The sequence below is a fragment of the Osmerus eperlanus genome, chromosome 5 (genome assembly GCF_963692335.1).
Source record: "Osmerus eperlanus chromosome 5, fOsmEpe2.1, whole genome shotgun sequence".
In the NCBI taxonomy this organism is placed as follows: domain Eukaryota; kingdom Metazoa; phylum Chordata; class Actinopteri; order Osmeriformes; family Osmeridae; genus Osmerus; species Osmerus eperlanus.
Genome location: NC_085022.1, coordinates 14,226,235 through 14,250,729, shown reverse-complemented (window position 1 = coordinate 14,250,729; position 24,495 = coordinate 14,226,235). Strand labels below are relative to the sequence as shown.

At 41.3% G+C, this 24,495-nt stretch overlaps 1 protein-coding gene across 4 annotated transcripts; it reads right to left on the bottom strand.

Moving 5' to 3' along the window:
* Positions 1-4,509: 4,509 nt before the first annotated feature.
* On the bottom strand, positions 4,510-17,611 carry pax6a (paired box 6a). 4 transcript variants are annotated; one of them, XM_062461809.1, is made up of 13 exons: positions 17,470-17,611; positions 14,987-15,040; positions 14,101-14,124; positions 11,339-11,469; positions 10,840-10,881; positions 10,535-10,750; positions 10,049-10,214; positions 7,016-7,174; positions 6,808-6,890; positions 6,540-6,690; positions 6,186-6,298; positions 5,733-5,883; positions 4,510-5,431 (listed from the first exon to the last, which is right to left on the bottom strand). In XM_062461809.1, the coding sequence occupies exons 1-13, from the start codon at positions 17,480-17,482 to the stop codon at positions 5,346-5,348; spliced, it is 1,389 nt and encodes a 462-aa protein (XP_062317793.1). In that variant the 5' UTR covers positions 17,483-17,611; the 3' UTR covers positions 4,510-5,345. The 4 variants fall into 4 exon arrangements, with proteins under 4 accessions (XP_062317793.1, XP_062317796.1, XP_062317794.1 ...); XM_062461812.1 differs by lacking the exon at positions 10,840-10,881 and having other exon boundaries at positions 4,511-5,431; positions 17,470-17,610; XM_062461810.1 differs by lacking the exon at positions 14,101-14,124 and having other exon boundaries at positions 4,511-5,431; positions 17,470-17,610.
* Positions 17,612-24,495: the final 6,884 nt, after the last annotated feature.

The window sequence follows — 24,495 nt, the reverse complement described above, 5'->3', positions numbered from 1 at the left end:
TTCACCCAGCTCACAGAGGAGGTTCACACAGGTGAACGGGAGCAGGAGAACAGTGTAATTCTAGACATGAGAGTAAGTGTAAGGTTGAGTTTCACGTGAAGTGCATTTTAGATTCAGGTGGTATTAGCCCAGATAGTAGGGTAGAATTGCAGCGGAACTCGTTTGTTTAGTCAGCCCCCCCTTTACCTTGCAGTGAGGGTAGGGTTAAGTTCAGACTGATGTAAGTAAGGACTGGAACTTCTGGTTGAAGGGAATCTCCTGAGGTGGTATAAGGAGTAAGGCTTCTACCTTTGAGTACATTTACTGTTAGGAGTACACTTCCATGTATTTGATTGATTTACATTTATGCATTTAGCAGACGCTTTTATCCAAAGCGACTTCCAAGAGAGAGCTTTACAAAAGAGCATAGGTCACTGATCATAACAACGAGACAAAACATGAAGCATACATTGTGGAAAACCAAATAAGTGCCAAAGGGAAGAACCATAAGAGCATGCAGTTAAACAAGTTACATTTGACTCATTGACTTCATTGTTTAATACAAGCAGTAAGATTGGGCAGAGAACTTGCATGGTCCATGGCAGGGGTAGTGTAAGATTAATTTAAGCTGTGTCCTGGTCGATTTTAATAATATTATTTTATGTAATCCCAAAATGTTTTCATTTACCATTATATGAAATGTATGTATTATCATAGTTTACGATAATACATTTGGCCTCTATAGGTTCGGTAATACTCAGGCGTATATACAGACATACCATACCTTCCTCCCTTTCCACTTTTCCCTGGCTTGTCTGTTGTAATTCTGCAATTGTTTGGCATAATTAGTAACGCAATCTGCAATTTTGCAAACTGTATTTGTGTCCTTTGGAAAGTTGAGGAAAAGCTCCCAGGAAAATCTGTCTTGTTGAATTAACACTTAATACTCGTGTCATTAGTCCTAAACCCAGAGCCAGCGGAATGCGTTTGTTGCCTTTCTTATACTAAGGCCTTTTCCTCTAATCTCTGTTTGGGGAAATTATGGTATTTAGGTCACAAATTATTCACTCGCATAAGTGATATAAACACAGCTAAATCTCGTAAAGTCTTTAGGATGAGATCCTGCTTGATCCTTGCTTCACTTACACGCAATCTGCCCAACCTGGGCACACAGTTGTGGGGAATACCCATGGTAGGAGAACTCTAATAGGTTAAACCCATGAAAGGAGCAGGGTGTGGGGATATCTCCATGGCAGGAGCACCAACACTCCAGCAGTCTAAATAACTGCACATGTAGTATGGAGCACACTGTGTCACAATGGAGGAGCAGTATGATACTGTTAGTTAAAATATAGAAGGAAGAAGAGAGTGTGTACTTGAAGTAAGTGAGTAAGGAAGGAAGGAAATAGGGACGTATGTTTTGGAACAACCTGTTAAATGACTGCTGTTACATCAACCTTGCCCTTGTCCCCAACTCCCCCCTCTCATGCTCATCCCACTTTTCTGAATGAGTGTGTGTGTCTGTGTGTGTGTGTGTGTGTGTGTGTGTGTGTGTGTGTGTGGTGTGGTGTGGTGTAGCCATGAGACACAGAAGAGCCTCTTCACTCCCACTCAAACGGCTCTCCCAGTGCCCCTCCACTGTCCAGCACACTATGAGGGTCATCAGGCAGTTTCATTAGCGCACACACACACACATGTGCACACACACACAAGTACACACCTACACACACACAAGCTCTTTATCTGCTCTGCTCGAGGGCCAAGGTGGGGAAGGGAATGAAGTGGCTCTCACAGCAATTTACAAGTCCCCTGTATAAACCCCTCCTGAGGACATGCACACACACACACACACACACTCACACTTTCTCCCTCCTCTCCTCATCCCCAGCTCTCAGCATTGTCCCTGAAGTGCCATGGGCCACCAACCCAATCCCCACTCAAACATGACCACTCTTAACCCTTTTAACACGTTCTACATTACCTTATGTGGCTTTACACCTGAGCAGCCCACAGATTAGGGGCGTCATTTCCCCCAGTACGTACGTTTGAAGTGAGTAAAAATATTGCCCTAGTTCCTCCGTTTAGAGAAACCGAAGTTGATTCTTACTTCGGAGCATTCGAGCGCGTTGCAGTGGCTCTTCAGTGGCCTAGGGAGGTCTGGCCACTTCTGCTCCAATGTAGACTGTCTGGGAAAGCCCAAGAGGTTATTTCGGCTCTCTCGCTCGCTGACAGTTTAGAGTATGATGTCGTAAAGGCTACGGTACTCCATGCTTACGAGCACCTTTATTGCAGAGTGCTCCGTCCTGAAGCGTAAACAGCAACCAGGCCAGTTCCAAAGATCCCCAAAAGGGTTTGGGTTGATAAAGAAAGCCACTCGTTCTGTATACACAGTCCCTAGTGCTGACTCGGTCCCTATCAGGTCTGACCCTGTTTACGATCCGTTTGTGTTTGAGGGGCTGGTTTCCTTGTCAGGCAACCAAGCTGATCAACAACCAGTTCAGGTCCTGAGAGATACTGGTGCGGCCTCCTTTGAACAGACAGAACAGAAGAAAATCGACCGTTTTCAGCTCCTCTATTTGTGTAGAATTCCAAATGATCTTATTTGTGTTTATGATGTTCGACACAGCTGCGTAAACACGATGGAGCAGGCTGACATTTGTTTCTGTGATTAGGTAGCGAGCGCACGCCTCACGCGGACCAGTCTGAAAGGAAGGGTGTGGAATTACGGCAACATCTGCAACCCGCCACGAAGCACAGCATAATTGTGTCCTGTCATATTTAAATACTCCTTAAAAACGAAATCTCTGACAACATGCCCCCCCCCCCCGTCTCTCTCTCTCTCTCACTTTCTCTCTCTCACCCACTCTCTTTTTCTCTTTCTTTTCCTCTGTATTTCTCTTTCCTTCTTCCTCTATCCTCCTCTTTTTCCCCTCCCCTCCCCTCTCTCTCTCCCCTCTCTCTCTCTCTCTCTCTCTCTCTCTCTCTCTCTCTCTTACTCTCTCTCTCTCTCTCTGTCTCTCTCTCTCTCTCTCTCTCTCTCTCTCTCTCTCGCTGTCTCTGTTGAAGCATTACCCCCGGGCTTATCATTCCTGCTGTGTATTTGGGCTAACTCAATCTGTCAGAATTCAATGTGTCAGAAGTGAAGACCTGGGAGGCGTAGCAATAGGTAACACACTTGGATTCCGTCAGATGTATTAAAATCTGCTAAAGGGCCCAGTTGGAGTTGACTATGGTATTTGAGGAAACTCCTGTTTTATACTTGCACACACCAGTACACATTTGGAGCAGCAGAGACCAACAGTGTAATTTCAGGCGACTGGCTTTCTTTTTCATCAGAGTGCTTCTCCGATGACAACACACAACACCAACAGTGCGTTAACAATTCACAAATTGAAAGTCAAACTGAAGTGGACGTACACACAACAGAGCCCCTGATCTTCAGAGATGGGATTGTGATTGGAGATTTTTACGAATGCAAGGGTCACTGGCTCAACCTTAATTTCATCATCGTCTACTTTTTTCTGTTGTGTCGGGAACAAGAGATGCTTCTGACAGACCTATCTTTGACTAGATTGTGTAAATGGGTCATTGGTGCATTGTGTGTCCTGTCCCTAGTCTGTGCTGTGATATCGATAGTTGTGGAGGCCCACAAGCAGCTCTTCTGGAATCACACCCCGCCTGGTGAGCAGTGATTGGTTTGATGGTGTTTGCAGTGCCCGGTGCTTTACCCAGCATGGGGACTGAAATGTGGTTTGTGTGAGTGATCTTTCCTTTCTTGTTTATCTGTTACTCATAAAAGGGGGAAACACCTTCATCCATTTTCCCAAACCACTGTGACACTCCTTTCTTGTTTCTATTCTCAAATATTAACGCTTTATTTGTATAGATAGACACCTTCTTGGGTTTTTACGGAGTATCACATTTGTTTACATCAGGCAGTGAAAAAGGTAGCTATTTCTGAGCCATTCACCATTGAATGGATCGGCAAAGTTTTGCAGAAGTCTGCAAATGCCCTCTAGTTCTAAAGGCAGACTGGGATTTTAGTATGTTGAGCTAGCCCTTTGCCTGCTAATTACCCAACTGACTTTCTATTTCTCTCTCTCACTCGATGAGACCATTGTTTATTGGTCATTGTACTAGAAATTAATCAATTAATGTAAATATTTTATCAATGTTAACGCTTTTTAGTTTTGTCTTTTTTAATCAACAAATTACTGTTGCTTGAATAAACTGAAATAACTGAGGGTGTCTTTAATTGCAGTGAGTCATGATCTGGAAAAATTTGAATTTATACGTTTTGAGATTGAGCTCAAGTATTTAGCTTGAATGATAACATCAGGCTACAAACAAACAAGAACATGTCATAAGAAAATAAGAAACTTTTTCAGGTTTAAAAAATTATGCTAAATTGACTCTCCAGTTCTTAACGTTCTAATCTGTCCTGCAGATGTATTTTCCTTTATTTAAGGAGAACATTTCTGTTGCACAAGTGTAAGGCAAAACACACAACTACACACTATTCATAACACAAAACATGGATTTGATTGAAGGAAATGTATTTACGAATGAATGAAAAAATAATAATGTATAAAACATATATAGAATATTCTGAGAAATATAAATGAAATTCATTTTATTATAGAAATTGTTCCAGGAGTTTGCCAGGGAAGACAAATACTTACATTTCGACATAACAAACTGAATTATATCGAAGACACAATCTACCGTTTTTAGCTACCAGAAGTTTTTTTTTCCCTCTTCAGAGTTTTATGCTTCCCAAGCAAGCTTTGGAAAAAATTACCACAGAAACAAATCCTCAGCTCGTGGCTTCAAGTCCAGCTCTGCTTTGGAACGATATAAACTTTTTTTTCCAGAGTCCACATTCTGTACACAGACAGACAGGTAGAGGTTCTTGAAATACGTTGATAAAAACTATTCATCATGGCAGAAAAGCTTCACAAATGTTCCTCTTTTCATGAGAAGCGAGCAAGACTCGGTTTCATGGTTCCATCAGTTTTTTTTATCATGACATACAACTGGCCATATACAAACACACGAAAAATGACATAAGTTGGAAACTGAAAACAGAGATAATTTTTTCCCCATTGAGATTCTTTACACAGGGCACTTTACAGAAGTCCATTAGTCTCTCTCTTTCTTTCGCTCCGTCTCTCTTTCTTTCTTTCTTGCTTGCTTTCCTTCAAGTATTTGTGTCCAAACAGTAGAGAATGGCACAATCCCAGTACAAAAGAGTCTCTTCATAAGAGTCTGTCAGGAGAGTCTCAGGTCTGTGATGAAATACTGCTGGACACTCTGGTCCGCCAAGGGAGAGTGGAGGGAGTCGCACGAGGATGACACGTACAGCCCTACTGTAGCCTGGGCCAGTACTGGGACATGTCCGCCTCACTGCCTGGGACTTGGACTGGAACAGACACTCCGGGGGAGATGAGGCCTGCCAGGTCAAGCACAGAGACAGGGATGAGTTCAGGAGACACACAGCATCACACAGACACAGACACTGTAAGCAGGATGAGACCTGACACAACTGAGGAGTGGATTTGTGGTAGTACACGTGCCGCGCAACTTCCTGACAGTGTTTCGTCTTTTTCATGAACATGAATCCAGCCCGATTTCGATGCACCTGCTCTTCTTGTCTGCATTCTCTTTTCCAACTATGTCCACATACATCCTGTTATGTTCATAATTTGGCAGTTTTGAGTGCCCGGTGAAGAATTTAAAGTTTCTTTGCTTACCAGTGGAGGTAGCGCCCGAAGCGGCCATTGATTGGCTGTTCATATGTGCCTGCATATGAGGGGGTGTGTAGGTGTCGTAGCTCCTCCCGTTCACGGAGGGGCTGGTGGGCAGCATGCAGGAGTACGAGGGTGCTTGGCTGGGTACCGGACCCTGAGGGGAAATAACACATTCAAGCCTTCCATCAGTGTCATTGTTTACAATGGATAACATCAATGGGAACCTAAGGTGAATTTATTTATCTTCATTTAGCTCTCTGTCTTCTTTGGACATCTGTGACATAGAGAGTTTTTGTGCAAAACACACGAGAGTCCATTTAAGATTGAGTTACAACTTAAACACAGAATTTTAGTGTTTGCGTAAGTGAGCATATTTACACATACACAACACATGCAGCATTCCTGGGTCGAATTGATATTGTTGTTTTGTTACATTGACACTGAACTGCTACTTACTTGCATAGGTAGGTTGTTGGCCATGGTGAAGCTGGGCATAGGTGGCAGGGCGCTGTACGTGTTGGTGAGGGCTGTGTCTGGTCTGCCCAGCATGGAGCCAGATGAGAAGGATACTGCAGGAGCAGAGGACAGGACAGGAGGAGGAGGAGATAGAGAAGACGTCAGCATTTCGACAGACTGCAGGGTTATTTTTAGAGCCCAAGTCATCATTGCTGGCTACAGTGATGACCAATATGGAGAAAAACAAAAACATATCCACACACACACACACACACACTGAACAGGCTAGGGTTAGGGTTAAGGATAGGGATAGCTTAACCCTAAAAGTCGTCAGCTAAGAGCTTTGTCTCTCACCTGGCGTTGTGGGCTGTGGGATGGGCTGGTAGACGCTGGTGCTGAAGCTGCTACTGATGGGGATGTGGCTGGAGGAGTTGCTGGCTTGCCGTCTCTGATTGCGGAGTTTCTCCTCTCTCCTCCACTTGGCTCTTCTGTTTGAGAACCACACCTGAAACCACGTCACCACGTCAAAAATCATGAATTCACATTTTTGTCACTTTTGCATGAAATGTCACATCTTGAAATGTTGACAAGTGGTCCTTGGGAATGAACTCATCGGTCCTACCTGTATTCTAGCCTCAGGGAGGTCGATTTTGGCCGCCAGTCTTTCCCTTGCAAATACGTCTGGATAATGAGTTCTTTCAAACTCTGTAAGGACAACAAATACAAAAAACTCTGTTATATTAGACGTACATAATCACAGGACAGTTTTTATTTATACAATAATGTTCATTTGGATAGCAGCTAGACAGGTGAAATTGTGGGCTGTTTACCTTTCTCAAGTGCCTCTATTTGTTCCTGTGTGAATGAAGTACGATTTCTTTGCAATTTTCTTTTCAGCTGAAGTCTCATTTGGGTCTCATCTGAATCCTCCCCATTTGAACTGATTGAATTAGTGTTCTCTCCCCCTCCATCTGACTGTGGGCAGCCATCTGGGGGCAAAAAATGAAAAACTATCCATTTAACTTCACATCCCCTGACATATTTTTTAATAACCTTTAACCTTAAACTTTCAACTGCCTTCTTTAGAACTCGTCATTACAGCCACCATGTGTACATTTGTACCGCCAATGGAGCTGACCACCAACACCTTTTTCTAAATAACACTTGAATATAGGGGACCGCATTTCATCATGACAATACCAGGGGAGAATAAGGAACTTCACAGACTGTGGAGGGGTTGGCAAACTTTCGTGGACAGAATTTTGTGGACACAATTGAAGGAAAAGACGACAAAAGGATTCTCTCTCGGCTGCAGTGCTCCTCATTGTATCTTCAAGATTCCAGTCAACGGACTTTTCAACTCAATGTGTTAACCTTTACGCAGCACCATCATTAATCACTGTCTTTTGGCTTCAGCCCGTTGAACGCAAGTTAGGATTTATGCCTTCTTCAAGCCATGAAAAGAAATCACCCCGGTCAGTTATTGAAAGGGACACATTATACTATACACATTGTACTGAAACCCTGTTTGCGACATAAAAGAGACAGAGAAACCGGCTGTGAATTGACGGGCTTCACTCTGCAGCGCTAGTTCACTTGTTTAGCGTCACATGTGCAGCCTAATTGAATATCGGATCGCCTACTGCTTGGACAGTCTGATGACTAGTAATTATTGTATTGTAATGAGGCTACGCTTTTATTTCCCCTCAAACGATAGGACGCTAGGGAAAGGCCTGAATAAGGTGGCATGGATAAGGCCATTGGCTATACGTGGACAAATGAGCTGGCGTAGGCTATTGTTAAATCTCAATAAACTTCAGTCACTGCTACTGCGTCAAGCATATCAGTAAACAGCCCAATAGTGTAAGCTATCACTTTAATTTAGGATACATTTAAACTTAAATTTACTGTTTTTTAGAATGTAAAACTGTTGTGGAACATTTCAAAGCATTATTAAGAACGAGGTGTGTGTCAAATGAGATGATTAAGTTATCTTCTTTAAATGGCCCTTGTGTGCCGAGAGAAAGGCTATTGATGCCCAGTATGCTACATGCCTTCTCTCAGAGCTAATCCGTCAAAAGCAGCGAATGTGTGTCCTATTATCCCGTAACCAGACCAACTGTCGCTTGATTTTGGATTTGTTTTCTTTGGATAAAAAAAAACGCTGGCGAAAGAAAACCATCCCATAGTATCACGTGTCACAATCAATGAGGCGTAAAACTAGGCAGAAATATAATGCACCGATCTCGGCATCTTGCTCTAGACATGCAACATTGTAAGGCCTTCTGAAAGGGAATGTGTCTAAACCCCCTAAACGGCTTTAGTGGTCGGTGAGAAAAAGAGATAAGAAAAAAACTGTCACGTTGATCCCTAAAAACACGAAATCGCCGGTGAAAGCTTTCACCCCTCTTTTTGGGGAGCTGTCACTCTCGATGAAGCCAGTGTTTTATTCACTGTTGCGTGACGTTTATCAGATTGAGACCATATTTGTCTCCCTCTGAGACCTCTCCGTGCCGTATGCTGCGGGAGTAATGGATTCTTAATGTCGCAGAAATTCACGCAAGTAGAGACACTTATGTCGGTGCGTTAAGAAAATGATCTCAGGATATGGTTATCTCACACGCTACAGTGTAAGGTACTCATAAAGGCCTGTAGCCTACCTATAGCCTATCAAATAAAAAACATTTGCATTATTATTATCATGCTTGTTATAACAGTAGGCCTATATAATGGTTATTTTTTGTCGTTATTCTGTGTTTAATAATATACTATGCTGAATAGCCTAGGCCTAACGATTAATTGACTATTAGCCTATTGATTCCCTCATCTTGAAGTGTAATAGGCTATAGATTAGTAAAATTAAAATTAAATAGGCCTAAAACAAACCAGAAGCCTACTCTAGTCTGTATCTGAATAAAGAAAAATAATGAAGTTACGCTGGGATTTTGTTTTAAATGAATACTTGTCCTACCGCGAGGCAGATGGGGTTGTCGACATCTAAACGGGTTGAACCTGCTTTCACAGAGAGACATAAAAATGGGGAGAAAAAAGTCTCTTTGTATAGTGTGTCCATCCTATATTGTTTGGTTCTCTTAAAACTGACATGTCTAATTGGCAAGTGGTGCCATATCGTGTCCAGGGGTCTCCCGCGGAACATTTCTACAGCTGTCTCACTAAACTAGACGCTTATTCATGTCGCCCTAATGAGAAACAAAACGTTCTCTAATGAGCAATTACATAGCGACAGAGCAGTTCCCATAACAAGTTCTTGCGTGTGACAGAAACAGCCTTTGTAGAGATATCCCGCACACTGCCTCATGATTTGTTTCCATCCTTGTGCCGCTTTGGTGAGGGGGTGCAAGAGAGAGTATTCAAAGTGCTAACTCCTCGAGTTTACAAATATGCCTCCAAAAAGGAGTGACCGGAAGAAAAAACGAAGAAAATGAATCAGCCCGTCATTGTTGAGAATTAGTTATCTGCCAGATGTCATTTTATAATAAATCAACCGATGGGCTGGTTGTCAATGGACCATTACAAAAACATATTCGTTAATCAATGTAGCCTACAGGAATTTGACAGAGCCGTGGATTCACGCATTCCACCACAGTTATGCAGGTAGGCCAACATTTGTGAGTTATTTAAAACATGAAATTAATTATTAGGCCTACACATCCATAATGTTCTACCACAATAAATAATACGAAATATTAGAGATGTTAGACTATCATAATACTTATAATACTAAATAATAATAATGTTAACAATACACTTAATCATAATCAGAGCAATAATAGACTAACCGATGTGTGTGTGATTATCATCATAATTCATTCCTGCCCGCAAATGCAGGTGATTGCACACACCTTGGTTGGGCTGTCCCGGCACCGCGGTTCCTGGGTACCAACCCGGCCGGGTCCCCCACGTTCCCGTCTGACCGTTCAGCATCCTCAGCTTCTCATACATGCCATCTGCGCCCATCTGTTGCTTCTCGCTAGCCAGGTTGCGCAGTACCCTGTTTATCGATGACACCTGAAAGACAAACCAAAATGCCCCACATTAATTACACAGCGCTCATCTTTTACTGATGGCAGTTAGTCTTAAAACGTGTCTTTTTGTCTGTTTATATACTATATAACAGTATGCATTTTATTCACATATGGTTGTGAAGAACATTGTAGTGGCATAGGCTTAAATCAATAATCAATTACATTTTAATTATATGGCGTTAGCAATGTGTAAAAGCGCTGCTTTTCCACGTCAAAATGGAGGCCAGTTGAGCATTGCGGTTATATTAACTGAATTTATTTTGAGCGTATGAAATGATAGTAACTTACACTCAATGAACTTACACTGGGTATATTATCGTTTGTGCACACCCCCTCGGAGAGCAGTCTGTCTCGGATTTCCCAAGCGAAGATTGACGGACACTCCCTCTTGTATTGAGCAATTTTACCGACCACCTCAGGAGTGGCTACTCTCGGTTTGCTACCTCCAATTGCCCGTGGTCGGATGGAGCCAGTCTCATAGTATCTGCCGAGAATTTTACTCACGCAGCCGTTGGATACCTGTATAGAAAACAACAGACACAAATCACATACATTATTTAAGACTAATGCGAATTATATGAGTATTCTTCAAACAATGTTAAGCTTACGTTTTCATTGTCCAGCACTTGGACTTTTGCATCAGCATGGGTCTACAACACAAGAAATATACCTTAAATTCTATATCAATATTTAACTTGCACTTTTAAAATGCATCTTGCTTGGATCTGCCAAGGTTAGGCCCTTTTTAAGATTCTGTAAAAATAAATTGCTGTCGTGTTGTAATGTCCTTGGAATGCAATACATTCTGATTGCATGTCACCTGAATTATTATGCTCATAGACTACATTGTTTACCAATGTAAATGCCATATAGCCCACATTCAAACCAACTATAGGCCAAGTTTCACCGAATGCCTCGATGCACTTTGCCAACTTGTGCACCATGTTCACAATGCAAATTCAGAGCCTTTTAAATTTGTATTGGTCTCAAACAAAATGTTATGGGTTTGCATTCAGTTATTAGAATCACTCAACAGTGAAACCATTCCATTATGAATCACATTTAGACTGTGCGTGCGTGCGCAGTGAAGGGATGGGATGCAATCACCTGCAGAATCCTGGAGATATCGCACGGCCGCGCGCCGCTGTGAGCAAGCTCGACTATTTTCTGTCTGGTGGAGTCTGGCAGGGGTCTCCCGTTGACGAACACGCCGCCGAGCTGGTTCACTCCGCTGTGACCTGAGGAGACAAGGATTCACGCGCTCCTTAGTTCAATCAAAGCTTTCGTGATTAATATAAAAAGGACAACATATGTCCTAGATGCAAGCATTTAATGATTAACTGTGCCCCAAAAAAAAGTTTAAAAAAAAGACTTAAGTTATTAAGCATAACAGAAAAAGGCAAATGGAACGTTCATCAACAAGGGTGTTTGTGAAGGGGGATGGGGGACACCACGTTGGAATTAGCATACCCAGTAATTATTGCCATTGTTCATCTGTCATATGTTTGAAATGCTTTCCGGAAATGCTTGCAATATCATTATCTGAAACAATCCTGTTCTAGTCACACATGCAGAACATTGATTACGTGTCAGCGGTATGATACCGACCAAAACATCTCCAGCCCACTAAACCGAGATTTGCGCATCTTTGCAAAGACCTTAAACAGCTCAAACAGCATAATACTATTTGCGTCAGCCTTATGAAGTAGTGATTACAGTATAATGCCAATACTTTTACAAACACAAATCGTCCCCTAATCCCACGTTGTGTCAACTTGATATTACCCAGCAGACACCATAAACACCTATAAAACTAGGTATTTTCATGCCAGTTAATTAACAGTATATCCAGAAATAAAGATTGCCCAGACAAAAATCAAACCAAACCTGAAGACAAACGGACAGAAAGCCTCTCTGTAGTGTTCTTGCTCTCTCCGCTCCCTTCCCTTCGAAGCCTCCCGTTAAATTGACTCCAAGAGCACGGGCTCCTTAGCAATAAATAGCTCCAAATATAGAAGAGCGGGAAATATGATGAGGCTGTCTGACATTTGTCTTTAAAATAAAGCTAGCTGCACGTCAAGTTTGATCTTAATTTCTGGAAATAGGCGGAAGTCGCCCTGGATCATGCATGGAAGGCTAATTGAGAAGATCAGTTGAAGCACTTGTGGCAGGCATGTCACTTCATGACACTGCTATGCTTTTGAAAATCGCATCGTCACGACAAATAGTAGCATGATAAAACGACCCTTTCTGTCTGCATTTGGATATCACTCAGACTAAATTGGACTCTACTCATTTACCCTTCAAGGGAAGCTTCGTTTTATGGTAGCCAGGGGGCTGTGCACGGGCACGAGAATGGAGGCGCGCACCGCTCTCAATATATCAAAAGTGACATTCCGGTTTTTTTCTCTCCAAACAACAGAGCAACACGGCCTATATTTACATTCTTGAATCAAGTCTGCAAGAGAGGTTGTACTGTATGGTGTATGTGCTAATGCTTACTGCTATTCCATTGTGACAATAAGGTAATTTCTCGTTGAATTTTACATTTGGTAGACATTTTTTAAATATTTTTAGTAGGAAGACGTTGTTGTAAATATGTTTACATTTATTTCCATGCATAAAATGTCATGCACCATGCTTACATTTTATTTAAATATGTACTATGTAATATGTCATATGAAAATGGCTAAATCCTCTGCATTGTATTGTTTTTAGGTTAAATCCCGGATTAAATCATTTGTCAATTGTGCATTTAATAGGTCAGATTAGGGAAGCATATTGAAAATGTATAGGATTTAAGAGTCTCTCTAGTGCTCAAATACATTTTGAAGATAGCTGCAAACGCATAGGCCTATAAGAAAATAAAAACGTTCCCTCCAAAGGTTAAGTCTTAATCATTATATAATTCCCCACGGTAAGTGGTGTCGATCGCGCCTGGTGGCCATGATTATGCGCCTTCTATTCTAGTGCGAGTCAATTAATAGAAAGACATATGGTGTCAATTTGGACGCTCAGTCTCGTGGACACCAGGAGTTATTAACACAAAACCCACAGCGCGACCTTTAGACAATCTGAAGGCCTCAACCCGAATGATGTCCTCACAGTTATTTCGTTCAGGACATCACTCAAAACTAACATCGTCGTTTGTAAAAATGATAAGGGAAAGCAACAGTTCCCAGGCGTATTTTTGCATACTAAAATAACTGCATTAAATGTTAGACCGATAATATACATTTGAAAGTGGCCTAAATAATTCGGCCTGACACACAAGTGCATATAGCCTAATAACAGTAAACAAACACAGCTCTCTTGGATATGTAGATTTTTCGAGAGCCTTGAATTTACCATTGTGAGAGAGGAAATATGGGAGTCCACATCACATTTACATATTTAGCAGACGCTCTTATCCAGAGCGACTTACAGTAAGTACAGGGACATACCCCCGAGGGAAGTAGGGTGAAGTGCCTTGCCCAAGGACACAACGTCAGTTGGCATGACCAGGAATCGAACTCGCAACCTTCGGATTACTAGCCCGATTCCCTCACCGCTCAGCCACCTGACTCCCGCTCAACTCCCACTCCCACATCACCGCTCAATTATTTCATCTGCCCTACTTTAGATGACCTAGATTCGAATGCTTTGTTTGGTTGGATGTCTTTCAAGTGTAGGCGTCACATCTTCCCCTTTAATCTACTCCTATAAAGTTTTTTAAAATGTTTATTCTGCACTGGCTATAACAATATCCATAAATATGCCAAAGGCCAAGGCAACACCTTTAGTATTATTGTGAATTATAGGCGGTGAAAACATACTGCAACAAACAAGTGTAGTTGAGAGGAAGAATAAGAGTAAGCCATTCCACACACCTTCGTTACAGATGTCATACACCTCTTGTCCAGCATTAAGAAAGAAAATATGTATCATTTACCATTCTGACAATCACACAAAATGATCAATGTTGCAATTCTAGATTTGTTCTCTTCACTGTCAAAACAATCCATTCTTGCAAATTATACCTTGAAGTTTTTTTTATTTTGCCTATCCCTTGGTTGTGTTTACACATCACAAATTGCCAGGCTAGGATCTGTACTGAGGTTTACAGGACCAGTGTATTTCATAAACATAGACTGTGGAAGTGTCATCCCAGCACATTATTTCACCCACACACTGTGGACAGGAAAAACATCTTCATAAACACAACACATTACCAAGGAGACGCATGCAATGTCCTTAAGTGCATGCATAAGGAAGGTTGGGAATTGGCACACTGCTTACATTAGTTCAGTCGGATTTAAAATAATTTATCATTCAAACCAGCTTTTTCACTCATCTCAAGTATTATTATTCTCTCATTCTTTCTTTATTTCTTTTTCTTTCATTCTCCTGGCATCTCTGACAAAATAGTTTTCTGTTCATGCTTTTTTAAAATGCATTCATGTTTGAGGAAATTCTCTCAACATCGCATTGCAGTTATTTCTATGTGGCTAACTATTCTCTCACTCACATATTTAGGCATACATGTTATCAGCAAATAAAAAGCCAGCTGTACATATGACCTCTGCCCAATAATAGAACACTATCTGAATCCATAAGATTACACTTTTTTAATGACATTAGAGAACACACACACCAACAGCAATTCATAACAGACCCACAAGTTTCTATCTCCTTCATTTCCTTGTAGTTTTTACCTATCAGACCTTACTCCCCAGTATTTTTCATTACCCCAAGATACTATTAAACATGACTTACTGTTCTGCATCATGGATGCTACTCCAGACTCCCAGGTGGCCCGGTTATAGTACTCTGGTCACACAGAGACAGGAAAGAGAGGTCAGGATCGGCATAATAATAAACAGATAGATGTATCACATAGACTTGTATAATTACACATTTACAAAAGGGAGACACATTGTTGTACAAGACTAAACTTAGGATGCAAATTGTTGTGCATTCATATTCCACAATATGAGAGCAATTAGTCTAACAAAGTCTTTTTGTGATTTAAGGCTATGATATGGATTCAGTGTTTAACTTGCCTGGAAACAGTGTGGACTGTCCGCTTAAAACAATTTAAAGACTCTCATCTGCTGTTCTCTAGTTAATACTTCCCTAGGACAAAGCAAAACATTTTATTAGTACACCTTATCTTATCTTTTTTTTTGCTTTAACTGCGACTTAACTACAATATTTTCACCTAAGATGAAAGTCTTATTGAGGTTAGGCATTTTTGCAGCGTTCCATTAAGGTTGAAGTTCATGCATAAAGTTATGGATATTACCATACATTTGCATATGAAGAAATAACTCGGAAACTATTTAGCATTTCATTACAATCCATGGTTGGCCAGAGAGGTGCAAGAGCAAAGTTTATAAAGTAGGCCTATCCGTGTAGAATGAATTTTACAGTTAATTTGTTTATTTATTGTGCGTCTGCAAATTTTATCCCCAGACAGAGTTTAGTAATATCGCTACGTGTACGGTCTCTTTAGACGTATTGGTGCAGTGACACACGCTGTCTGCTTCGCTTGGCTGCCCGGAAAAGTGAAATCGGGAGGGGGTGAAGGCTGGCCAACAAAGCCTGCAGAATTTCAACAATGGCGTCCTTTCTGCTCCTACAGCACAACCCAGAGAGGAAAACCCAGGCTCCCTAACTAGCTACACAGCATCGAACTAAACGTACCAACAACTCCAAGGGATACAAAGAACTGAAGGGATTGCAAGCAACCCCCTCCTACTACACACAGCGCTGCACAACAACCTCCCCTCACTCCGCCACATTTATTTGCCGCTCGCCATGACCCGGTGCCCGTAGCCCTGTTTTTTGTGAGTTCGTTTTGGAAAATAGAAACGCAATTTCTCGTTATAAATATCCAGTGGTAATTGTGTTACTGGTGTGTGTCGTTAGAAGTTGTAAAAAAAGACACAACAGCGCAGTGGGGAGCTCAATTTGAAAAAGACAATTGCGATAAAGAGCCCATTCAAAACATTTGCCGAAAAGGAGGCCACTAAGGAACTATAGTCCTGGCTTTGATTTTCTCCCTTTTTATCTTTTCCTTTTTAAACAGGCGATGGACTGTGTGTGTATTTACAGTGTGCATTCACAAATAAACGAACCAAGCTGTGCAACACAATATGTGGAGTTATTTCAAAGAAACGGTTCCATTTTTTTAATCAAAACATAACTCATTTTTTATGTTATTGGAAGGTATGATCCTGAACAAGCCTGTCATATTTATTTTTTACGCATAATCGATGTAAAGCATATGCTAAATCATTGTTAAACCATGGCCCTGCCAAGGAACAGTTACCAAAACCACATCAATTAAGAGTAGCCTGATTAATTTATAACGGTCAACTAAATTGAGAAATCACCTTGAAAAATTAATTAATTAACGCAATTAATCCTAGTAACTGTCTTATTTAAGTATGATGCATTTGACTGAAGATGTGTTATTAAATAACAAAATCAATCTGTCACGGCCTTGTTGCCACAATCTGTTTAATTCCAGTTGTAGATTGTGTATGTCAGCACTTCATAATCTGCAGAAAATATCATTTTAATATACAACAATCGTTTTTATTTTGCCTTGATTTTTAAAAATCAGATATGTGTAGGCCTATATTTATAAATCCTTATTATGTCGAAAATATTATTTCACGTACCAGAGATATTTTAATGTTAAAGCCTTAGCCCGTTTATCAATTAAATCAGTCTATATGAAATTATTAATATGCATTATTGTCAATGCATTATACTTTGGGAAAAGTTTTTCTCGTCGTGTTTGTGATGGTGTTGCCCGGGTGGGTCTGACTACATGATTCAAGCTGACACTCCTCCTCATCGGATCATTGCGTCCCATTCGCAGAACTGATCACTGCTATGGCCTAAACTGACTTTGTACTCTTTCCTGTCAAAAATAAGCATTCATCTATTTTCAAGCACCAACTAATCCTTCCAATAACACCATATAAACACACGAGGAAGTGATCCAAAATTCTCAAAACTAACACGGACGCTGCAGAGCTCGATTCGATTCGACCAGCACACGAAACTTTTGAGAACATTCTACTTCACTCTTTATCTCACGTGCATATTATTGGCTTGAGATTCTAATTAGCAAATAACACGCGTTTGAATTTGACTATTTGAAGTGTCAGGTGAGATGCTGGTGTAAGAAGATAACACACATTGTACGAAAGAATGGGATAAAGTGTTATTAAATCGGTGGTTACCTTTTTGAGGCATCTTGCGCTCCGCTGCCAAAGTCCTTGGTGATGACTGAGCGTTAAAGAACGAGCGACACAGTGTTGGATGTAACCGTTTCGGTAGAGTTAGCGTTGTGAAATATTTTCCAAGTGGTCTTGAAAGAAATCCCTGCGAAGGAAGCAGAGATTGACAATAAAATGAAATGTCAGGACTGCGCGAGACTGAAAATGTGCGCTCGTGAGTGAGTGGGCGAGAGAGAGAAAGAGAGAGTGTGTGAGAGAGAGGGGGCAGGCGCACCTATTCCTATTGGAGATGGTAGTACCACTCGAGTATTAAATGCATGTGTGTTTCTGTTCCTAGTGTGTGCCTCTCCTCCTCTCCTCTTCCTCTCTGGCCCATTAGCAGTGGCTGACCTCTGTCATCATGCTCCAGAGAAACACTTCCTCATACCTCGCACTGCCAGAGCGGGAAACGGGGCAGAGCCTTAGCTTTTCAAAACCCACTAATCACTCTACACATGCAAATTCTCTGTCTTTCTCTGTCTCTCTCTCATTCTCTTTCACGCACACACACATACGCTCGCTCTCTTTCTCTGACACAAACAATGCTATACAAATACTGCTTTCAGAAAATGCTATTGCATGCTATTAAGACCTATGGAAGGAATGGCAAGTGCATCTCGGACACGCAAGCCTCAGTTGCCTTTGCGAAAAGCAGACGGGCTTTTTGTACACTAACCGTGAACCTGGAGTTACAAATGGAGGCACGGGCATCGAGCACATGGTGCACGCTGACCCCAAGCGGATCAGATTTAACCGTTTACAGTCTGACTTCATCTTTGATCTTTTACGGGCCGGCAAATTATCTGACGCAGGGACAGTGAGACCACGGCAAAATACATATTAATGTGTCGTGGGTATCCTGATATGAATGAAGATAAAATGCATAAGCCCAGTTTTTGATGGTTCTCAGTTACTAAGCTCCACTTTTTGTTCCTTAACAGTCTGACAACGTTCAAAATTAGGACATTGTTATGGAATGTCATAACATAATTGTTATTGGAATGTCATAACATTGTTATTGACATTCCGTGTTTTTACTAAATTAATAAGCGCAAAACAATTGGTTATTCAGTCGGGGATCATTTCTGTAGGATGCCTCAATTTGTATCTTTACTTCTTTGATACTACGTCGATGAAGGCTAAAACCGTGGGGTGCCAAAGGTTTTTAAATAGACACTAAATAAGGAAATGTCTTTGCAGCCACGACCACACTCCTCAACGCACATCAATGCACACCCCAGTTCACACCAAAGCAACCCCTCTGTGCCCGTAGTTGAGGTTACACTTAGAGCACCAGTCTCGGACTAGGGGTGTTCCAATCGTTTGTTCCAATGCAACAGATTCCGGGTCGAGAAAACCGAAGGGGGGAGGGGGGATTGGGGGTGTAGGGAAAGTGTGAGTACGCGCACAGCATAAAATGTAGTTGTGGACGCATACACTTGACTTCCTCTGACATGTGAAAAGTGCTAAAAGTCACAGCTCATCAATAAACTATCTCGAAACTGAATAAGCGTCCTGACAACCATTGCATTCCCAACTATAGTACAATGAGGAGACAAACGACACTGCCAGGGAGTTTGCATGGCAATGAAAGACAGGCTGAAAGGGAGTGGGATAATGAGCTGCGGGGCCGTCATGCACTGTCATCTCCAGTTCCCGCGGGGAAACTATACCACTCCGGATAATATTTTCAATAAAGTTCAGTCCTTTCTTCTGTTAATCTGTTAATCCACTGCAAATTATGACATAGAGCTCATAGTTTTGTACGTATTTCTTTTAACTGTTTGGCAGTACGCGAACGAAGGGACAATGCGATCGACAGGGTCCCTGTTGTCAGGTTCCGGAACTTTGTAAAGTTTGAATTTGTCAATTAAGTAGAATATACTGTAACTTAAATGCTTGGCACTAGATGTTTGCCTTCTGACGTAAAAATCCTACCATGTCTAGTTTGTCTACTGTAATTCTGTTATCAGAATTCAGTTCAATATTAACTACCTTCTGAGAGGCGCCACCTCTCCCATTTGCATTACATTGTGTGGATTTAAAGTAATGGTTTATGAACGTTAGAGGCTTAAAATGTGAATAAACTCACTTGTTTTTTTGTTGCCAAAGACTTCTCAGAGTTTGCATGGCAAACATATCGGATATGTAAGGGGTAGCCTAGTCTAGATGCACATCAAAGTAAGCAAACGGAAAAATTCAAAGTTCTGATGATGAGAAAATGTAGTTTTCAGTCACATGAGACTCAGTGCAGTTGATATATAACCCAACCACAATCATTATCTTAGAAAGTACAAACCCAGTTTGTGTTCGTCACTCCATTGAATAAACAGATCCCAGTTCAACCTGTTGTTTCAATGCTACGTAAACAATAGCACCCCTGGATCACCTATGTCTTCGCTGAGAAGTTGTCTAATCCCTCTTTTATCCTGTTGTGGTTGAGTGATCTTGTTTCTTGACTTGTTAGCAGATGGAACTTGTTGGAACCAAGGACCGGGAAAACCAAACAAATGTAAAGCCAAATCCATTCATTTGAGCAATAGGGAGAGGTATCCACGAGCTACAAAATTCTGAAGACAATTAGCGCACTTTGGGATTAGCAGTGGAGAGCTCAAAGACCATGGGAATAGAATGCCATCTTGTCGCTGTGTTTGCCCTGGGGCAAAGCTCCTCCAGAAAGTTGTGAACAAGAAATCATAAGGGGTGGGAGGTGAACACGCCTGACGTCATGCATGGAAACACAGTGGCAGGAAGGGAGAGATGCAGGAGAGTGAGAAGAAATGATTTAGTGAAACTTGCGCTTGGCATTATGTTGTCCTGTAGAAATGAAGTAGGCCGATAAAAAATTAAAACCTAATTTTCAAAGTGATATCGTCATAAAAACTATACAAATTATTCTATGCTGATTACATTCTAATAGTAATCAAATTGGGGTGATATATTTCTCAACTTTCTTGCGATTTAGTTTTCTCCTGTGGAGGAAAAGCCATGTTCTAGCAGCCCAAAAGCTGTCAGTAGCCTACAAATAGAATGACATTTCAAGTTTTGGATTCCTCGAATTACTCAAATTATCTGACTTGTATTCTTCATGGGTTTCAACAAGTTTCATCTGCTATCCCTCGGGGATATAGGAGGTGGAATTGTGTGCTAAATAAACCTAATTCAGGAAAGTGGCTTGATGTTTGGAGGATTGTTTTTCATTATACTTGGGGGCCTCGAATGAACTATTTGGATAGTTCAAGCCATCCCTGGTGATAAACCCGGTAGATTACAAGAGTTCATGCTGGACTTTCATTTTGGTGCACTGTGATTTGGGCCTGCTGCTCATGTTCGTGAATCACACATAAAGCTAAGCCTAGCCTATATAAATTAAAGCAAACATTCAATCGGTTTAAGGTCGAAACCATTGATCTTACATTTGACAGATTATTGAACGAATATGACTGCATTGCAGCTTGACTAGTAGATCACTTGGCTAGATGTTGAAGGCCTGTGCCGCTCTGACGCAATTGGCCTGTATTGTGTTAGAAGAGCAACACATTAAGAACACTTTCTCTAGTCTATACTACACTGACACTAAAAGAGCTGTTTCCCTGCTCTTTGTGTGCATGTTGAATTTATGTCGGCCAATGATGAATGCCGTATAGGCCCAGTTCTAATGCGACGACAATATAATTTCCCCGACTTTCTCTAAGCAAACTCTCCTTTAAAACTAATTTTTTAAACAGGCCTTATCGAGAAGTTATATCACATAGCTTTCAGTTCTCATGTAACCATAGATACATTATCTTACCTGCGCTTGGTACAAAGACAATCCACTTCGTGTTTGACTCCAGTCCGTGTTTTTGTTCCAATAGTATAGACCCGGGAATGTGAAAAAGACAAAGTTTGGACTCCCGTGTTTTTTATATTATTGCCAAATGCTTTTTACATCGGTGTGAATAAAAAGACTGTCGCATCTACTACTAACTTTCAGCTAATATCATCTCCAAGCTGTCAGCGATTGGCCAGAGCGCCTCAATACGTCACTTTAGACGCCACTTAGCACTTCCCTAACAAAAAAATGGAGAGATGGAAAGATGGAAGGGGATATCCAAACTCGTGTACGTTCTTGAGACGTAATAAAAACGTTAAGCCATGGGCAATGTGTAACTAAATTTCCAAGAGCCCTAATATTTTATTTTATCGATGAGAATTCCAAAGGTTTTATTTGGTTAGATTTTACAGATATAAATAGATAAATATATAGAAAGATATATAGATAGATTGATTGATAGCCCTAGAGAAAAAATACAATCCAGGTTTGTCCAAATCACCACTGGAAATGTGGCCTATCCCCGTTTATGCGTCTGTCAATAAGGCGCAAGGGGATGCTAAAGCCGCACCAGGTGCTGTTGCGCTCTCTCCATTGCTCCTCTCCAGAAACTGATCAGGCGGAAATTTAAATCTGGCCAGCGAGCCGTACCCCCTCTTCTTTAGCCGGCATGGTGTGTGTATTTGTGTGTGTGCACGTGTGTGCGCGTGTGTGCGTGCCATGTGAAACTTACAAAGTGTAAAAATGTCTATGATAGCCTATAGTGGATAGGAAGTCTAGGCCTATATAACGACTAGCTTATCACTAGCCTACAAATAATAATAGTTATATTATAAAGCAAGCTAAAGTATAGCACTCAACCATTCACAAGAAACCGCTACATTGGTACATGCCATTTTCTTTTTTGTAATTTTACAAAAATCACAACACTTATAGGTTAGGCTATACTGGGATAATGAACTACACAGATACAGAGCCTATACAGCCTATACAGATATTACTAGGAACTATAGAGCCGTGATGACAAGTGCCCCATTGCACTGACCCAAGTAATTTGTGTACGGCAATGAAAAGGTTTAAAGTGATAGGTTGTATACCTTCTGCAGGTGTGAACTTCAGGATACCGCGAGCACCCCTTGTGGAAGGGCTGTTTTCTAGGCGCATATTACATATGCATATTTAAGCCATGGTGTCCAGTCTTGTGGAATGGATGTCTAATGATGTAAGGGTGCCAGAACTTTACCATTTAACTGGGTTCTGATAAAAAAAATACTGTGATATTTTGGATATCAACAGCAAAACTCGAACACCTTAGGCCTACTTTGTGATCCCTACTTTGTGGCTTAAGTTGGTTTATAAAACCCATTTGAACATATTATCACATGATCAGATATGAGGTATCCTTCACTTTCTGTTGACACAATGTGAAGACTAAGATCATCAGCGATAATATAACCATATCAGATATATAGCCCAGCCTAATTTATCCCGGGATATCAAAGCAATTAGACAAATAATTTGGCAATTAGCCCTAACTCCCTTCTGCCCATAAATGGGCAATCAGTTAGTCCATGATAAATGGCATATGCCACCATTCAGTTGGGATACCATGACCTAATTTCCTACCAACAATATAAAACAATTACCGTGTTTCCCTATAACACTGGTGAGTAAATAGGCCCTACCACGTAAAAATAATACGCCGTTAGGCCTACAATAAGCTGATAGGTAAGGGCAATTCTTAGTGTGTTTTTCTTGCCCCTGTAGTCCAGCCTTTTGACTGAGACATTAGATGCATTCCCTCGGGGTGATGAGAAGCAATTTGCTCCAAGTTGACAGGCACGTCCTGTACGTTACAAATTCACTTTCTCTCAACGTGACAAGGCTGAGTTCGATCCACAATGAATTTGAAAGCTCACGGAGCGGAAAGTCTGCAGTTCCGTCATTAGCCTAAGACTTCACTCACCTCGTTCACATAACATTTCTTAATTTAGTTAAAACAGAACATCTAAAAACGTGAAGGTTCTAGTTACAGCCCTCGACAGAATTCTCTACTCCATAGTATTCATGGAAATGTCTCCTGTCGCCCGTCTTGTTCATTTGCCTACTGCCTTTAAATTGGCCAATATAAATTAAGTAACGGGGATTTGCTCTTACTCCATGACCCTTGTAATACGATTAAATATAGACGCGGATGAGCCTCAGAGACAGACACCTGCCAAACACTCGGCATCTAAATTTATTTTGATGTATCGTGCACCAATGTTGAGTCAAATTGTATGGAAAAACTACATCCATGGACTGATGTTGATCCGCGTTGTTCGACAGTGGGAAGTTTAGCGCAGATACATGGCAAGCTGTGAGCTAACAAGCGGGGAGAGGCGCGCTAACGAGGACGTTAGACGTCTTGACAAGACAAATGAGAATCCATCTCCTTGCGTAAACTGATCTGTCTCAACGGGGACGTCCTACGCCGAGCCAGCGTGCTTATAAAATCTCACGGTAGCCTACATCCTCTGCACGGTCCGACATTAATGGCCATAACTCGAGTAATTAATCAAATCCAAGTGGATTATACGCATGTTGTACCGATCATGATTTGTATTGTTCGATACGATTTGACTAATGATATCCCCCACACGTGTCAGATAACGTTTGATTTGCCTAAATACACACATAGACGCTGCGCTGTTGTTGGAGCACTCTGGGCTAGCATGCGGAATGGTATTCTTCACTAAGGCCCAGCACAGAAGGTGTAGACTCAATACTAACCATCAGCCATTTGTTCCCATCAAAGCTGATGATGGTATTAAACAGTGTTCAGTATTTTTCTTGTTAAGAATTCTGCCCTATAGTTTATTCCTGTATTCTACTGCTATGCTCTCTCTTCTTCTGCACTAAATAAAAGTATTTTCTATGCAGGATATTTGGCACACACTATAAATGTAGTCAGCCGTCTGTAAATAAACTGGTATGAAAATACACGCCTTCCAAACACATTCCCAAACCCAATGAACTACATAAACCACCCATTCCAGATTCCACTTCCATAAAAGGTTGTTTCCTTCCCTCTCTCTTTTTATGATCAGTAAATGCAGGCATCAGACAGGTGTCATGTGTTCATGCCGGTTGTTCTAATGACTCCATACATGGTGCTTTACGTACAGGCCCTCAGG